The sequence below is a fragment of the Sciurus vulgaris genome (genome assembly GCF_902686455.1).
Source record: "Sciurus vulgaris genome assembly, chromosome: 10".
In the NCBI taxonomy this organism is placed as follows: domain Eukaryota; kingdom Metazoa; phylum Chordata; class Mammalia; order Rodentia; family Sciuridae; genus Sciurus; species Sciurus vulgaris.
In genome coordinates, this window is record NC_136470.1 from 59,188,474 (window position 1) to 59,204,740 (window position 16,267).

Consider the following 16,267-nt stretch of genomic DNA (forward strand, 5'->3'; position numbering starts at 1 on the left):
TTGCCCAGGGCTATGGGTGGTTGGTGGGAGGTGGAGGCACGCAGTGAGTTTCTTGGACTCCTACTGACCGCACCGGAATTCTGGGCGGCTGTCTGGAGGAAGAGGCGTGTGGCGGGTCTCTGGCACTCAGAGCGATTGTACGGGCCCCCAGGTGGCTGCTCAGAGGAGGGGCCGCATAGCCAGGCGATTAGGTGCAGAGCAGGGTCCCAGGATCTAGGAGGCTTCTTGGTGGAAGAACCTCACAGAGACAGGCTTAGGGTGGAGCGAAGGTTCCAGGCCTGTGGGCAGATTCTCTGAGGAGGGGCAGCCGAAGGAGATTCATCTGCGAAGGGTGAGGCTCCCAGGCCCAGGAGGTAGGGCCGGGCCCCTGGGAACTTTGCAGAGGAAGGCAGCCCAGCCCAGGCGGTAGCTGTAAATTGAGGGGAACCTCTAGGAGGGAACTGACCAGTGAGACCTCCTCACCGGGTGAGTCTTCCCTGCCGGGTGAGGTTTCCCCACAAGGACGGTAAAACCGGAGACTCAGGCCCAAACAGGCCTTGCCTCAGCCTGCAGCCTAGGTCCCCTTTGGATGACCACTGGTCAACAAGTGGAGGCACCTCTGCCCACTAGCAGGGATTATATCCCACTTGAAGGCCACCACTCCTAGAGAGGCAGCTTCCTTGTGGAGCACCTCATTATCAACTTCCTCCAAGACTTCTGCCTACTGAAGGCTAAGGGGGGATATATATAGAAATCTTCAGGGACATTGTAAGTCAATAGAGGAAATCTGCAATATCTCAGCGGTCCACTGATACCTGAACAATATGAGAAAACAAGGAAAGAAAATGCTGCAAACAAATCTAGATGTTACATCAATAAAACCCAATGACAGCATGGCAGAAGAAATGACAGAAAAGGAGTTCAGAATGTACATAATTAAAATGATCAGAGAAGCAAACGATGAGATGAAAGAGCAAACGCACGCAGTGAGTGATGAGATGGTAGAGCAAATGCAGGCATTGAATGATCGCACCAATCGACAATTAAAAGAGTAAATACAGGAAGCAAAAGATCATTTCAATAAAGAGTTAGAGATATTGAAAAAAAACCAAACAGAAATCCTTGACATGAAGGAAACAATAAACCAAATTAAGAACTCCATAGAAAGCATATCCAGTAGGATAGAACACCTGGAAGACAGAACCTCAGACATTGAAGACAAAATATTTAACTTTGAAAACAAAGTTGAACAAACAGAGAAGATGGTAAGAAATCATGAACAGAATCTACAAGAACTATGGGATATCAAGAAAAGGCCAAATTTAAGAATTATTGGGATTGAGGAAGGCCTAGAGACACAAGCCAAAGGAATGAACAATTTATTCAAAGAAATAATATCAGAAAATTTCCCAAATCTGAAGAATGAAATGGAAAATCAAGTTCAAGAGGCTTATAGGACTCCAAATACACAAAATTACAACAGACCCACACCAAGGCACATTATAATGAATATACCTAACAAACAAAATAAAGACAGAATTTTAAAGGCTGTGAGGGAAAAGAACCAAATTACATTCAGGGGGAAACCAATACGGATATCAGCAGATTTTTCATTCCAGACCCTAAAAGCTAGAAGGGCCTGGAACAACATTTTTCAAGCCCTGAAAGAAAATGGATGCCAACCAAGAATCTTATACCCAGCAAAACTTACCTTCAAATTTGACCATGAAATAAAATCCTTCCATGAGAAACAAAAGCTAAAAGAATTTACAAAAAGAAAGCCAGCATTACAGAACATTCTCAGCAAAATATTCCATGAGGAAGAGATGAAAAACAAAGAAGCAAATCAGCAAGGGAGGAATTATCCTAAAGGAATTGTAAAATAAAGGAGGAACCAAGTCATGTCAAATAAATAAATAAATAAATAAAATTTAAAAAATGAACCAAATGACTGGGAAACCAAATCATATCGCTATCCTAACCCTGAATGTTAATGGCCTGAATTCATCAATGAAAAGACATAGACTGGCAGATTGGATTAAAAAGAAAGATCCAACAATGTTGCCTGCAAGAGACTCACCTCATAGAAAAAGATACCCATAGACTAAAGGTGAAAGGATGGGGAAAAACATACCATGCACATGGACTCAGCAAAAAAGCTGGAGTATCCATCCTCATTTCCGATAATGGGGACTTCAAGCCAAAGTTAGTCAGAAGGGATAAAGAAGGTCATTTCATACTGCTTAAGGGAAGCATAAATCAGCAAGATATAATGATCATAAACATCTATGCCCCAAACAGTGGCTCATCCATGTATGTCAAACAAATCCTTCTCAATTTCAGAAACCAAATAGACCAGAACACAATAATACTAGGTGATTTTAACACGCCTCTCTCACTACTGGACAGATCTTCCAGACAAAAATTGAACAAAGAAACCATAGATCTCAATAACACAATCAATAATTTAGACTTAACGGACATTTATAGAATATACCATCCAACCAAGAGCGAATACACTTTCTTCTCAGCAGCACATGGATCCTTCTCTAAAATAGACCATATATTATGCCACAAAGCTAATGTTAGAAAATACAAGAAGATAGAGACTCTACCATGTATTCTATCAGATCATAATGGATTGAAGTTAGAAATAAATGAAAGAGTAAAACACAGAAACTATTCCAACATCTGGAGATTAAACAATATGCTATTATATGATGAATGGATAACAGAAGATATTAGGAAGGAAATTAAAAAATTCTTAGAGGTAAATGAGAACAAAGAAACATCATATCAAAATCTCTGGGACACTATGAAAGCAGTACTTAGAGGAAAATTTATTTCATGGAGCGCATTTAATAAAAGAAGTAAAACTCAACAAATAAACGACCTAACACTACAGCTCAAAGCCCTAGAAAAAGAACAGAACAGCACCAAAAGTAGTAGAAGACAGGAAATAGTTAAGCTCAGAGCTGAAATCAATGAAATTGAAACAAAAGAAACAATATAAAAAATTGACAAAATAAATAGTTGGTTCTTCGAAAAAATAAACAAAATTGATAAACCTTTAGCCACACTAACAAAGAGAAGACGAGAGAAAACCCAAATCACTAAAATTCGGAATGAACAAGGAAATATCAGAACAGACACGAGTGAAATACAAAACATAATTAGAAGCTATTTTGAAAATCTATACTCCAACAAAATAGAAAATTTCGAAGACATAATCAGGTTTCTAGAGAATATGAATTGCTGAAACTGAAGGAGGAGGACATACACAATTTAAATAGACCAATTTCAAGTACTGAAATTGAAGAAGTCATCAAAAGCCTACCAACAAAGAAAAGCCCGGGACCAGATGGGTTCTCAGCCCAGTTCTACAAAACCTTTAAAGAAGAGCTCATTCCAATACTTCTCAAAGTATTCCATAAAATAGAAGAGGAGGGAACCCTCCCAAACTCATTCTATGAAGCCAATATCACACTGATACCTAAACCAGACAGAGACTCATCAAGGAAAGAAAATTTCAGACCAATATCCTTAATGAACATGGACGCAAAAATTCTCAACAAAATTTTAGCAAATCGCATACAAAAACATATTAAAAAGATAGTGCACCATGATCAAGTGGGTTTCATCCCAGGGATGCAAGGTTGTTTCAACATCAGGAAATCAATAAATGTAATTCACCATATTAATAGACTTAAAGTCAAGAATCACATGATTATTTCAATAGATGCAGAAAAAGCATTTGATAAAATACAGCACCCCTTCATGCTCAAAACACTAGAAAAAATAGGGATAGTGGGAACATTCCTTAACATTCTAAAGGCCAATTATGCTAAGCCCATTGGTAATATCATTCTAAATGGTGAAAAACTGAAAGCATTCCCCCTAAAAACTGGAACAAGGCAGGGATGCCCTCTTTCACCACTTCTATTCAACATTGTTCTTGAGACTCTGGCCAGAGCAATTAGACAAACCAAAGAAATTAAAGGGATACGAATTGGAAAAGAAGAACTCAAACTATCCCTGTTCACTGATGACATGATTATATATTTAGAGGAACCTGGAAATTCCACCAGAAAATTCTTAGAACTCATAAGTGAATTCAGTAAAGTAGCAGGTTACAAGATCAATGCCCATAAATTCAACGCATTTTTATACATAAGTGATGAATCTTCAGAAAGAGAAATTAGGAAAACTATCCCATTCACAATAACCTCGAAAAAAACAAAATACTTGGGAATGAATCTCACAAAAGAGGTGAAAGACAATGAGAACTATACAACACTGAAAGAAATTAAAGAACAACTTAGAAGATGGAAAGATCTTCCATGTTCTTGGACAGGAAGAATTAATATGTCAAAATGGCCATACTACCTAAAGTGCTATACACATTCAGTGCAATTCCAATTAAAATTCCAATGACGTCCCTTACAGAAATAGAGCAAGCAATTATGAAATTCATCTGCAAGAATAAGAAACCCAGAATAGCTAAAGCAATCCTTAGCAGGAAGAGTGAAACGGGGTATCGCAATACCAGATCTTCAACCCTACTACAAAGCAATAGTAACAAAAACGGCATGGTATTGGTACCAAAATAGAAAGTTAGATGAATGGTACGGAATAGAGGACATGGACACAAACCCAAATAAATACAATTTTCTCATACTAGACAAAGGGGCCAAAAATATGCAATGGAGAAAAGATAGCCTCTTCAACAAATGGTGCTGGGAGAATTGGAAATCCATATGCAACAGAATGAAACTAAACCCATATCTCTCACCATGCACGAAACTAAACTCAAAATGGATTAAGGACCTCGGAATCAGACCAGAGACCCTGCAGATTTTAGAAGAAAAAGTAGGTCCAAATCTTCACCTTGTTGGTCTAGGATCAGACTTCCTTAACAGGACTCCCATAGCACAAGAAATAAAAGCTAGAATCAACCACTGGGATAGATTCAAACTAAAAAGCTTTCTCTCAGCAAAGGAAACTATCAGCAATGCAAAGAAAGAGCCTACAGAGTGGGAGAATATCTTTGCCAATCATACTTCAGATAGAGCACTCATCTCCAGAATCTATAAAGAACTCAAAAAACTCTACTCCAAGAATTCAAATAATCCAGTCGACAAATGGGCTAAGGAAATGAATAGATACTTCACAGAAGAAGATCTACAAGCAATCAACAAACATATGGAAAAATGTTCAACATCTCTAGTAATAAGAGAAATGCAAATCAAAACCACCCTAAGATTCCATCTCACCCCAATTAGAATGGCGATTATCAAGCATACGAGCAACAACAGGTGTTGGCGAGGATGTGGGGAGAAAGGTACACTCATACATTGCTGGTGGGACTGCAAATTAGTGCAGCCACTCTGGACAGCAGTGTGGAGATTCCTTAGAAAACTTGGAATGGACCCTCCATTTGACCCAGCTATCCCACTCCTTGGCCTATACCCAAAGGACTTAAAATCAGTACACTACAGAGATACAGCCACATCAATGTTCATAGCTGCTCAATTCACAATAGCCAGACTGTGGAACCAACCTAGATGCCCTTCAATTGATGAGTGGATAAAGAAACTGTGGTATATATATACAATGGAATATTACTCAGCCATAAAGAATGATAAAATTATGGTATTTGCAGGCAAATGGATGAAATTGGAGAATATCATGCTAAGTGAGATAAGCCAATCTCAAAAAGCCAAAGGACGAATGATATCGCTAATAAGTGGAGGATGACACATAATGGGGGGGAGGGAAGGGTTAGTGTTAGGGTTAGAGTTAGGGTTAGGGAGGGGGGCAAGTATGGAGGAAGGAAGTACTGTATAGAGGTTAAAGAGGGGTGGGAGGGGTGTGGGGAAGGGAAAAAATAACAGAATGAATCAAACAACATTACTCTATGTAAATTTATGATTACACAAATGGTATGCCTTTACGCCATATACAAACAGAGAAACAACATGTATCCCATTTGTTTACAATAAAAAAAAAAAAAAAAAGAAAAAGAAATTATATCAAAATCTCTAGGACACTATGAAGGAAATGCTAAGAGGAAAGTTCACTGTATTGAACTCATTCATTAAAAGAATATAAAGTCAACAAAAACCTAACATTATATTCTCAAAGCTCTAGAAAAAGAACAAATCAACACCAAACACAGTAGACAGGAAACAATTAAAATCATAGCCAAAATCAATGAAATTGAAACAAACAAAAAAAAATTGAAAAAAATGATAGAACAAAAAAGTTGGTTCTTTGAAAAAAACAATAAAATTGATAAACAGTCAAGCTAACAAACAGTAAGAAAGAAAACTCAAATTACTAAAATTCATGATGAAAAAGGAAATATCACAATGGGTTCTACTAAAATACAGATGATATTCAGAACTGATTTTGAAAGTTTATATTCTAATAAAATATCTTGAAGATATCAACAAACGTCTAAAGACACATGACTTACCCAAATTGAATCAAGTTAGGAAGACACACAAAATTTAAACCGATCAATTTCAAGCAATGAAATTGAAGATGCCATCAAAAGCCTACCAACCAAGAAAAAGCCCAGGACCAGATGATTTCTCAGCCAAGTTCTACCAGAACTTCAAGAAGAACTCACGCAAATTCTTCTCAAATTATTCCATGAACTAGAAAAGGAGAAAACCCTTCCAAACTTTCTATGAAGTTTCTGTCACCCTGATACCAAAACCAGACAAAGACACATCCAGGAAAAAAAATATCAGACCAATATTCCTGATGAACATAGATGTAAATACTGGCAAATTGCATACAAAAACATTTTTAAAAGATAGTGCACCACAATCAAGTGAGGTTCATCCCAGAGATGTAAGCTTGGTTCAACATATGGAAATCAGTAAGTTTAATTCATGACATCAGTAGACTCAAAGACAAGAATCACATGATTATCTCAATAGATGCAAAAAAACATTTGACCAAATAAGCATCTTTTCATGTTCAAAACACTAGAAAAACTAGGGATAGTAGGAACATACCTCAATTTAATAAAAGCTATATATGTGAAACCCAAGGCTAACATTCTAAATGGAGAAAAATTGAAAGCATTTCCTATAAAACCTGGAACAAGACAGAGATGCCCTCTTTCACCACTTCTATTCAATATAGTCTTAAAAACTCTAGCTGGAGCAACTAGACAAAAGAAAGAAATATGAATAGGAAAACAACAACACAAACTATCCCTATTTTGCTGAGCACATTATTCTATATTTAGAAGACCCAAAAAACTGCACCAGAAAACTTCTAGAACTCATAAACGAATTCAGCAAAGTGACAGGATACAAAAATTGACACTCATAAATCAATTGCATCCCTATGCATCAGTACTGAATCAACTGAATGCAAAAAATAGGAAAACTATCCCATTCACAATAGCCTCGAAGAAAATAAAATGGTTGCAAAGCAATCTAACAAGTGAAAGACCTCTACAATGAAAACTACAGAAGTCTAAAGAAAGAAATTGAAGAAGACCTTAGAAGATGGAAAGATCTCCCATGTTCTTGGATGGGCAGAATTAATATTGTCAAAATGGCCATACTACCAAAAGCACTATACAGATTTGATGCAATTCCTGTAAGGTTCTAATATTCTTCATAGAAATAGAAAAAGCAGTCATGAAATTTATTTGAAAAAACAAAAGGCCCAGAATAGTCAAAGAAATTCTTAGGGAGAAAAGTGAACCAGATCTTAAATTATACTACAGAGCTATAGTAACAAAAACAGCCAGGTATTGGCACCAATACAGGCATGAAGATCAATGGTACAGGATAGAAGACACAGAGATGAACCCACGTAAATACAGCTTCTCATACTAGACAAAAGTGCCAAAAACATACACTGGAGAAAAGAGAGCCTCTTCAACAAATGATGCTAGGAAAACTGGAAATCCATTTGTACCAAAATGAAATTAGATCCCTATCTCTCACCCTGAACAAAACTCTTCAAAGTGGATCAAGGACCGAGGCATTAGACCAGACATCCTGCACATACTAGAAGAAAAAGTAGGCCCAACTCTCCATTATGTTGGCTTAAGAACCAAATACCTCATCAAGATTCCTAAAGTAGGGCTGGGGATATAGCTAGTTGGTAGAGTGAGTGCTTGCCTAGCATGCACAAAGCCCTGGATTTGATCTCCAGCACCACCCCAAAAAACAAAACAAAACAAAAAATACTTTCTAAAGTGCAAAAAGTAAAATCAAGAATCAATGGGATGGTATCAAACTAAAAAGTTTCACAGCAGAGTAAACAATCAAGAACACAAACAGAGATCCCACAGAATAGGGGAAAAAAATCTCTGCCACCTGCACTCAGTGCAGTAATCTCCAGGTATATAAAGAACTCAAAAAACTTTACACCAAAAAACCCAAATGAACCAATCAATAAATGGGCAAAAGAACTAAACAGGCATTTCACAGAAGCAGAAACATGATGTCAACAAATATATGAAAAAATGTTCAACATCACAAGCAATTAGAGAAATGCAAATTAGAACTACACTGAGGTTGCATCTTACCCCAGTCAGAATGGCAACTGTCAAGAATACAAGTAACAATATACGTTGACAAGGATGTGGGGAAAACATACACTCATATGTTGCTGGTGGGTCTGCAAATTGGTACAAGCACTCTAGAAAACAGTAGGGAGATTCCTCAGAAAACTCGGAATGGAACCACCATTTGACTCGGTTATCCCACTCCTTGGCATATATCCAGACTTAAAATCAGCCTACTACAGTGACTTGGTCACATCAATGTGTATGCAGCTCAATTCACAAGAGCTAAGCTATGGAACCAACCGAGGTGCCCTTCAACAGATGAAAAGATAAAGAAAGTGTGGTACATATACATGATGAAATACAAGCCATAAAGAAGAATAAAATTATAGTGTTGGTTGGTAAATGGATGGAACTGGAGACTATCATGCTAAGTGAAATAAGCCAATCCCAAAAAACCAAAGGCTGAATGTTCTCTCTGATATATGGATGCTGACTCACAACAGGTGATGTGTGTGCACGCGCGCATATGTGTGTAGTTTCATCAGATTGGACAAATGGGAAAGACAGTAGAATGAATCAGACATAACTTTACTATATGTTCATATATGAATACACAATTGGTGTAAACTCCACATCATGTATAACTAACTACAAGAATGGGAAGTTATACTCCATGTATGTATGATATGTCAAAATACATTCTGCTGTCATATATAAAAAGAAAAAAATTGAAAAAATTAAATGCTCAATTAAAAATTATTATTATTTATACATTAAGTACATATCACATTATAATTAAGAACAAATACATTTCTGAATATGTGGCAAGGATAGAAGCCAATTTGTCCTTATGTAAATCATAAGAAATTTAGAAGTGATTGGAAGTGCTATGGGTAGGTCAACATAAATTTTACAAAGAGAAAATATAAACTAATATACCTTACAAATAATTCTACAAATTATTAGTTTTTTATTAGATGTAATCACTTTACACAATAGTTGTTTTCTAATTTTTATACATTATATCTGATAATTATTTACTGTATTTTTCTCAAATTTAGAATTTGTTATTTATCTTATTTCATTTTAAATGCAATAATAATTATTTTAAATTCACTGATTTCTCTTACGTTACTTGAGAGACAAACTTCTTTGTATATCTCTTTTTACTAAATAATTGTTTTCAACATATTAATCTTCAAAAATGTTTTAAGAAAGTTTGATTTTAAAACCTAAGTAAGGTCATGTCCCCAGTGTAATGTCATTTTCTCCAGTAACAGACCACATTTACCATGGTGGTCCCATAAATGATATTGCCTAGTGATGTCATATCCATCTTAGTTTATGTAAATACATTCTATGACATTCACACAATGAACAAATCACTTTACTATGTATTTACCAAAATGTATCCCTGTTGTTAAATGATCCATGACTATAATCACAAATGAGAATAGACAAGGAAAAGAGAAGTTCAGAAAGACAATAATGTAGGTTTCTCAAGAACATTCTAATGTAACAACCAAAGAAAGTTTTAAGAAATAAAAACCAAAAACAGAAAATAAAACTTCAAAACAAGTTCTATTCAAAACACCAAATAAAACATGCATCAAATTATTATCTTTACTAAATTATTAATTAGATAAGAACTTCCCACTGTTTTGGAGTCACAAACCACCCACCCTTAACCACCCACCCCATACATAAATACACCCAAATTATCATTAGATTACAAATTCCAAAATGCCATAATGTCTATATACTAAGATTCACAGTTTCTGGACTTATTTTTCCACCACTTAAACTGTGAATCATTGCTATCATGTGAGAGTGTTTGTTCAACTCTTCTTGTTGAAGTTTCACCAAAGATTCTTTCTCTTCCAAACGACCTTCTAATTGGGCCTTTTGAACCTCCAGGGAGGAAGCCTATGGAATTGGGGAAGGGGGATGGAGAAGATGAAAAATTGGTATGCCTTTCTCTTCAGATATTTTAAGATCCTTTATTTTTCATTTGTAAGACAACCATTTCAAGATCACAATATGATATGTATTATATTTTAGTTAGCTAAATTATATGGTAAATAAAGATAAGTAATAATACAAGTTAGAAAGATACTTTTATCTTTTTAAGTCAACAGCTAGCAGCTAAAATTTTGTAGAAACTACTATATACGACTACATTGAGAATTACTAAAAACTGCATTAAAGCAGATCTTTACAAAACAGTAAAAGTGGTATTAAATTTTTTGCCTCTCCTGTTACTCATGGTCTGTAACAGTTCAGTCTTTAAATCCTGGTCTGTTCATATATTCCTTGCAGTAAAATGGGCCAAGAAGCATAATTCATGTCTATCACTCAAGTTGGATGATGTAATATAGAAAGAGTACTATTTTATATTTGGAATATATGTTCATTATTCTTTTTATTAACTGTTACTTCAGACTTCATTTCTTTATTTGTAAGTTACATGTATTAATATTTAGGTACTAGTACAGTATTTGTTAATGTGAAGACAATTAAAAAAAAGTATGAGCCCTTTGCAAATTACAAAGTTCTAAACAGCTATGAAGGAACATTACCATTACCAACACCATAAGCAGAAATATAATTATATACTTACACATAGAAATATAATTATATACCTGTATATGACATCAAGAACTGGGAACCCCTTTCTGTATTATTTGAACACTTGAAAGTTGTTTAATGATTTTATGAAAAAAAGGGTTTTCACATTGCGAGTGAGCCCTCATAAGAAATGATAGTCAAAAGGCTTTGAGACCCTAATATCTTTTAAACAAAATTACTAATAAAACAGAACACAAATTCATCTAAATTTACCCTTTTCAAATGAAAACTAGTCTTACCTTAATGCTTAGCTCTTTTCTTGTCTGTTCTGTTCTGTTTAATTCTTTCCTAAGGATATCGATGGTTTCTTCCTTATCTTCCCTTTCCTTTTGTAAGACTTTAATCTTTTCTTCTTGTGCTTTTATTTTTTGATGCAAATCTTAAAACAAATAGCCAGTTATGTATTCAATGGTCTTATACTGACATTACTCTAAAAAACTTTAGTAGCTACTATAAAAGCAAAAAAGTAAATGAGGAATATGAAGAAATATCTTGCTGCAAATACACATTTTACAGAATTTGCTGAATAAAAAAATACCATGAAATTCTTTCACTTTGCAAGTATACTACAGAAATTAACAAGTCTTCATTACATTCCCTGCTTCCTCTGTTACAAATACAGTATACGTCAAAGACAGGAAGGAGAACTCTCAGAGCTTAAGGGTTAGGGGAAAAAAAAATAGGGCAAAAACCATGAAAAATTATATAGGTCCGTTTCTGTGTTCTAAGGCATGTGAATTAGAACAAAACTGTTTTCGTGGATCACTTTCCAGATGCAGCATTAAGAAATTAGGAGCTAAAAGTTACCTAGTACTGCCATCTGGTGTTATGTTTCTAGAAATTTTTAAATTTTAAATGGCAATCATTTCTTCTACTCCTAGATTTCAAAAACCATTGCATTTTCAACTTGATCAAGCTAAGGAAACTGCTTCTATGAAATGTTACAAAAAGAAGAGGGAAATTTAGAATCTCATTGAAGGTTTAAAAAGTTAAGAAGTAAAAAGTAATGAAAAAGTAAAATAAGCCACACACACTTTTTCTTTCAATGCAAAACATGCTAAAAATACTTAAGTGTATGAAAAAAGAAGTTACTTACTTGCTAATTTACATTCTCTATCTACTAACTGGTTCTGGACTTCTTTTCTCTGTTCTTCTTTCTCTAGCAATTGGGCAATAGTTCTGAAGTTATAAAAGAAAAACCATTGGACCATATTATTTGTGAAATTTTGTTTCCAACAAGTATTTCACCAGAAAATATCACAAGAACCACAATAACTTGTGACATCTGCCAAATATATAGTTTGCTTTTGTACAATCCCAATGAAAATGTATAAAATATTAGAATAAAGAAATTTTACTTTTCATTTTGTTGCTTGAGTGACTCATTCAACTTTTTCACTGTCTCAATTTGTTTATTCAGAGAATCACATGTTATCTGCAAATCTTTATTCTTCTGTTCAGTAGTTTCATTTCTGAAATGACAATGAATTGGTAATTTATGAAAGAAAACAATGGAGAAAACAAACTCAGTATTAAGAGGAGTAATGTTATGAACAAACATTTCAATCAACTCTAAGATAGTATAAGACAGTAAAGATATGTTCAGGCTGACTGATGTGGTTAAAAATTAATATGAAATAGAACTATATGAGACATCAACTTTATTTGTGGATACAGAGTTTTAGTTTATTTACTAAAAGTTTTAGTTACATACTTGGCCACTGAAGAAGTTTTGCCTTTGGTGGACACAAGCAGGTCACAGTAGAAAGATTTAAACAATCAAAAAACCACAAACAACAAAAATGGGTGGCACTGGCCAAATTTGGCCAACAGAAATATTTCATCTGGGGTAACCCTCTATTGGTACCCCTGTCACTCTGTGACAACTGTTTCTTTTCCTTTTGCTTGAATAAATCTTAGTCTTTTACATTCAAAAAAAGAAAAAAAGCAAGCATTCATCTGTCCACAGTTTTCAACAATCTGAATTTGAACACTTCTATTGAATGTGAATACCTTTTGATAGTCCTGATAATTAAAAACGATCACTCCCAAGCTAGCTTCTCTTGTTACCTACTTGGCCACTGAAGAAATTTTACTTTTGGTGGACAGAGGCGGGTCATGTATTTCTTTTGGATCACTGCTTACATCCTCACTTGTTCTCTACACTTACTGCCCAAAGTCTTAATCTCATTCAACAGAGTGCATGTTATCAGTGGTGCCTCAAAAGTTGTTGGGGGAAATACTCTGTTTAGAAATCAATTCGTCATCATAAATATTCCAGATGCTACTAAATTCCCACCATCTATTTTTATTGATGAACAAATAAACCTTGCAAAGTTAAAAATTTCTAGATTTGTATTAATAACACTATTAAAACAATAAGTTCCTCAGAGTGTTTTCATTTTTATTGATTGCTACAATATACATAACAATTCCTGGTCTTCCTTGAAATTCAGAAGTTTTAAAACTGGCCTGAAAGTTTGACAAGGGAGAAAAAAAATAATCACAACTTTGTTAATAGGTATATGAATTATATGACTAGAGATCTCTAGAAGTTCTTTTAGGTAAATTGCTGTGTATATGTAAATCTGGAAATCAGGTAAATTGCTGTGTATATGTAAATCTGGAAATCAATCAAAAATTCAAAATGTATATATTCTTTTATCTAGTAATTCACCTACAAGAACTTATTCTACAGATTTGTAGTCATACATGTAAGTACATATAACTTAAGGTCATTAAGAGATGAGTTAAAACACTAACAAACAAATCTCCGTGCTATTAAGGCTGAATGTTCAGACACTGCCAACACATAACTACTTTCTGACCTGCAGAAATGACAACTCATACGGTTTAACCTAATTGTGACAATTAAGTTCACTCAACAATTAATGAGATGCTTAATTATGTATGCACCTAGTACCATTCTGGGCTATAGGGACTTGTCAGTGATCAAAACAAAGAAATTTGTCCTTGCAGAGCTTACATCCCATATGACTGGTGACTATATGAATAAAAGAAACAAAGTTAACTGGAAAGAAAGACACCTGTATTCTATTTCCAACTTTACTAATGAATTTTAGGAAGCAATAGTTCATTATGACTTAAGTTTCTTAATAACTACTTATTTTATAATGTTAGCAAAATATATGAAATGCTTGCAAAAGGATCTTAGGGTCACAGAAAAAAAATGTTGTGTGTTCATTTGAGGTTGTAACCTTACACAGAAACTTTATTTACCGCTGAAGAAGTTCCATGTAGGATTTTGTCAGTACTTCATGTTCTTCAGCCACAGACTCTAACTTCCTATTATGCTGAAAGAGATGCTCAATATCACTCTGAGCTCTTTCTGACTCAAGTTGTTGTGATTTCAGCAATACACTAAGCTCTTCATTTTTTCTTTCAACTTCTCTCAACATACCAGCAAGTGTTCGTGCCTTAAAAGAAAAATAGCACAGACTTTCTCACTATCATTTATATATAATTGTGTATCATCTATAACAACATTCCAGTTTAACAAATCGCAAGTACAATGAGGTCCATAAAAATTTATACACAGCAACTCACCTAAAAGAACTCATTCTAGAGATCTGTAGCCATACTTATAAGTGCATATATTTAAGGTCACTAAGAGAAATTAAACACCCACAACCAAATCTCTGTGCTGTTAGGTTAATGTTATAGAATTGCCAATATACAACTACTTTTTGACCTGCAGAAATGACCAATTCACATGGTTCAACCTAATATTAATTGTGACAACTATGTTAATGCAACAATTACATTGCTCAGTTATATTGTAGCCATTCTAGCTATATAATTATTGGAATTGCCTAATGACAAATTCTGAAGAATGTATTCCTATCCTTAAGTAAGGCATGAATGAATATGAGCACACATTATATATATTTAATACATTTCATGATTTAAGAGATACCCATTATCAAACAGGTCAACATCTATTGACTGGAGAATTGCATTGATCATATATACTTATTACTTAACTGTATTTTTATTAACTATATTTTTAATAAATAAAATACAGGTTGAGTATCCCTATTTCCAATGCTTGGGACAAAGGTGTCTCAGTTTATTCAGAATTCTGTATTATACGCATATACATAACTCTGCAGTATCTTGAGGATAGGGTCCCATCTAAACATAAAGTTCATTTCTTTCATATATACCGTACATAGGTATTCTGAAGGCACTTTTGGATAGTATTTTAACAATTTTGTATACAAAACAAAGTTTCATGGTATGAAATTTTCCTATGGACTTTGAAGCATTTTGCATTTAAGAATTTTGCACCGAGGTTTTCAAATCCAAAAAAACAATCTCAGATGACCAGATTACTGGAAATGAACAAAAATTTAATATAAAAGTAGATGTACATACAATTAAAGGATAGCCATTAACAATAAACCAGTAAATTTGCACACACCAGTTTTTCATTTCATGTAAGAATTAAATGTTCTTAAGTATATCACAGATCCTTAATACTTAAAATTAAGGTGGCATACTCAAGGAACATAGCAATAGTTAACAAGTGAAATAAAACACTGAAGAGTAAAAATAACTAAAATGAGAAGTGGATTTTCCACCTACCCTTTTAGTCTTAAAAATACTACTTATTTTCAAATGCAAATGAAAACCTAAGCCCTACTCTTGTTTTGATGACACAGACTATAAAAAAGTAATATCATTTAGTGTTATTTTTATGAGAAGCATTTCTAGTACATGGATAAAATGTTAAATTTTCTAATAAAATACAAGACAAGTCCAATAGATGAAGAATATAAGAATGTGCTATGAGAAAAGGTAAAACCAAATTAATTCAATATTGTTAGCTTTTTTTGGAATGTACAGTTAAATTCAATGTACCAGTCAAGACAAATAAAACCATGTTAAAACAAGAAAAAAAAAGAAAAATAACAAAAAAACCCCCTGTATTTATTTATATTTTTTAGAATGCCTTTAATCTGAGAAGATTTTAAAAAGATTTTAAAGGTATTTTACATGTTACTGCTTTTAATGCCTCTTTCAAAATATAAACAAACTTTATAATATAATTCATCACAAACCAAATCAAGTTGTGTAGATTTCTGTTTACAA

General features: G+C 34.1%; 1 protein-coding gene across 1 annotated transcript in view; it reads right to left on the bottom strand.

Annotated features, from left to right (window-relative positions):
- Positions 1-8,206: 8,206 nt before the first annotated feature.
- CIP2A (cellular inhibitor of PP2A) overlaps positions 8,207-16,267 on the bottom strand; it is a 37,447-nt gene continuing 29,386 nt past the window's right edge. The window contains exons 17-21 of the mRNA XM_079101441.1: positions 14,393-14,589; positions 12,511-12,624; positions 12,249-12,331; positions 11,392-11,531; positions 8,207-10,450 (exon numbers count right to left, since the gene is read on the bottom strand). Coding sequence (XP_078957567.1) covers positions 10,280-10,450; positions 11,392-11,531; positions 12,249-12,331; positions 12,511-12,624; positions 14,393-14,589 — 705 coding nt within the window. The 3' untranslated portion in view covers positions 8,207-10,279. The remainder of the gene's footprint in view (positions 10,451-11,391; positions 11,532-12,248; positions 12,332-12,510; positions 12,625-14,392; positions 14,590-16,267) is intronic.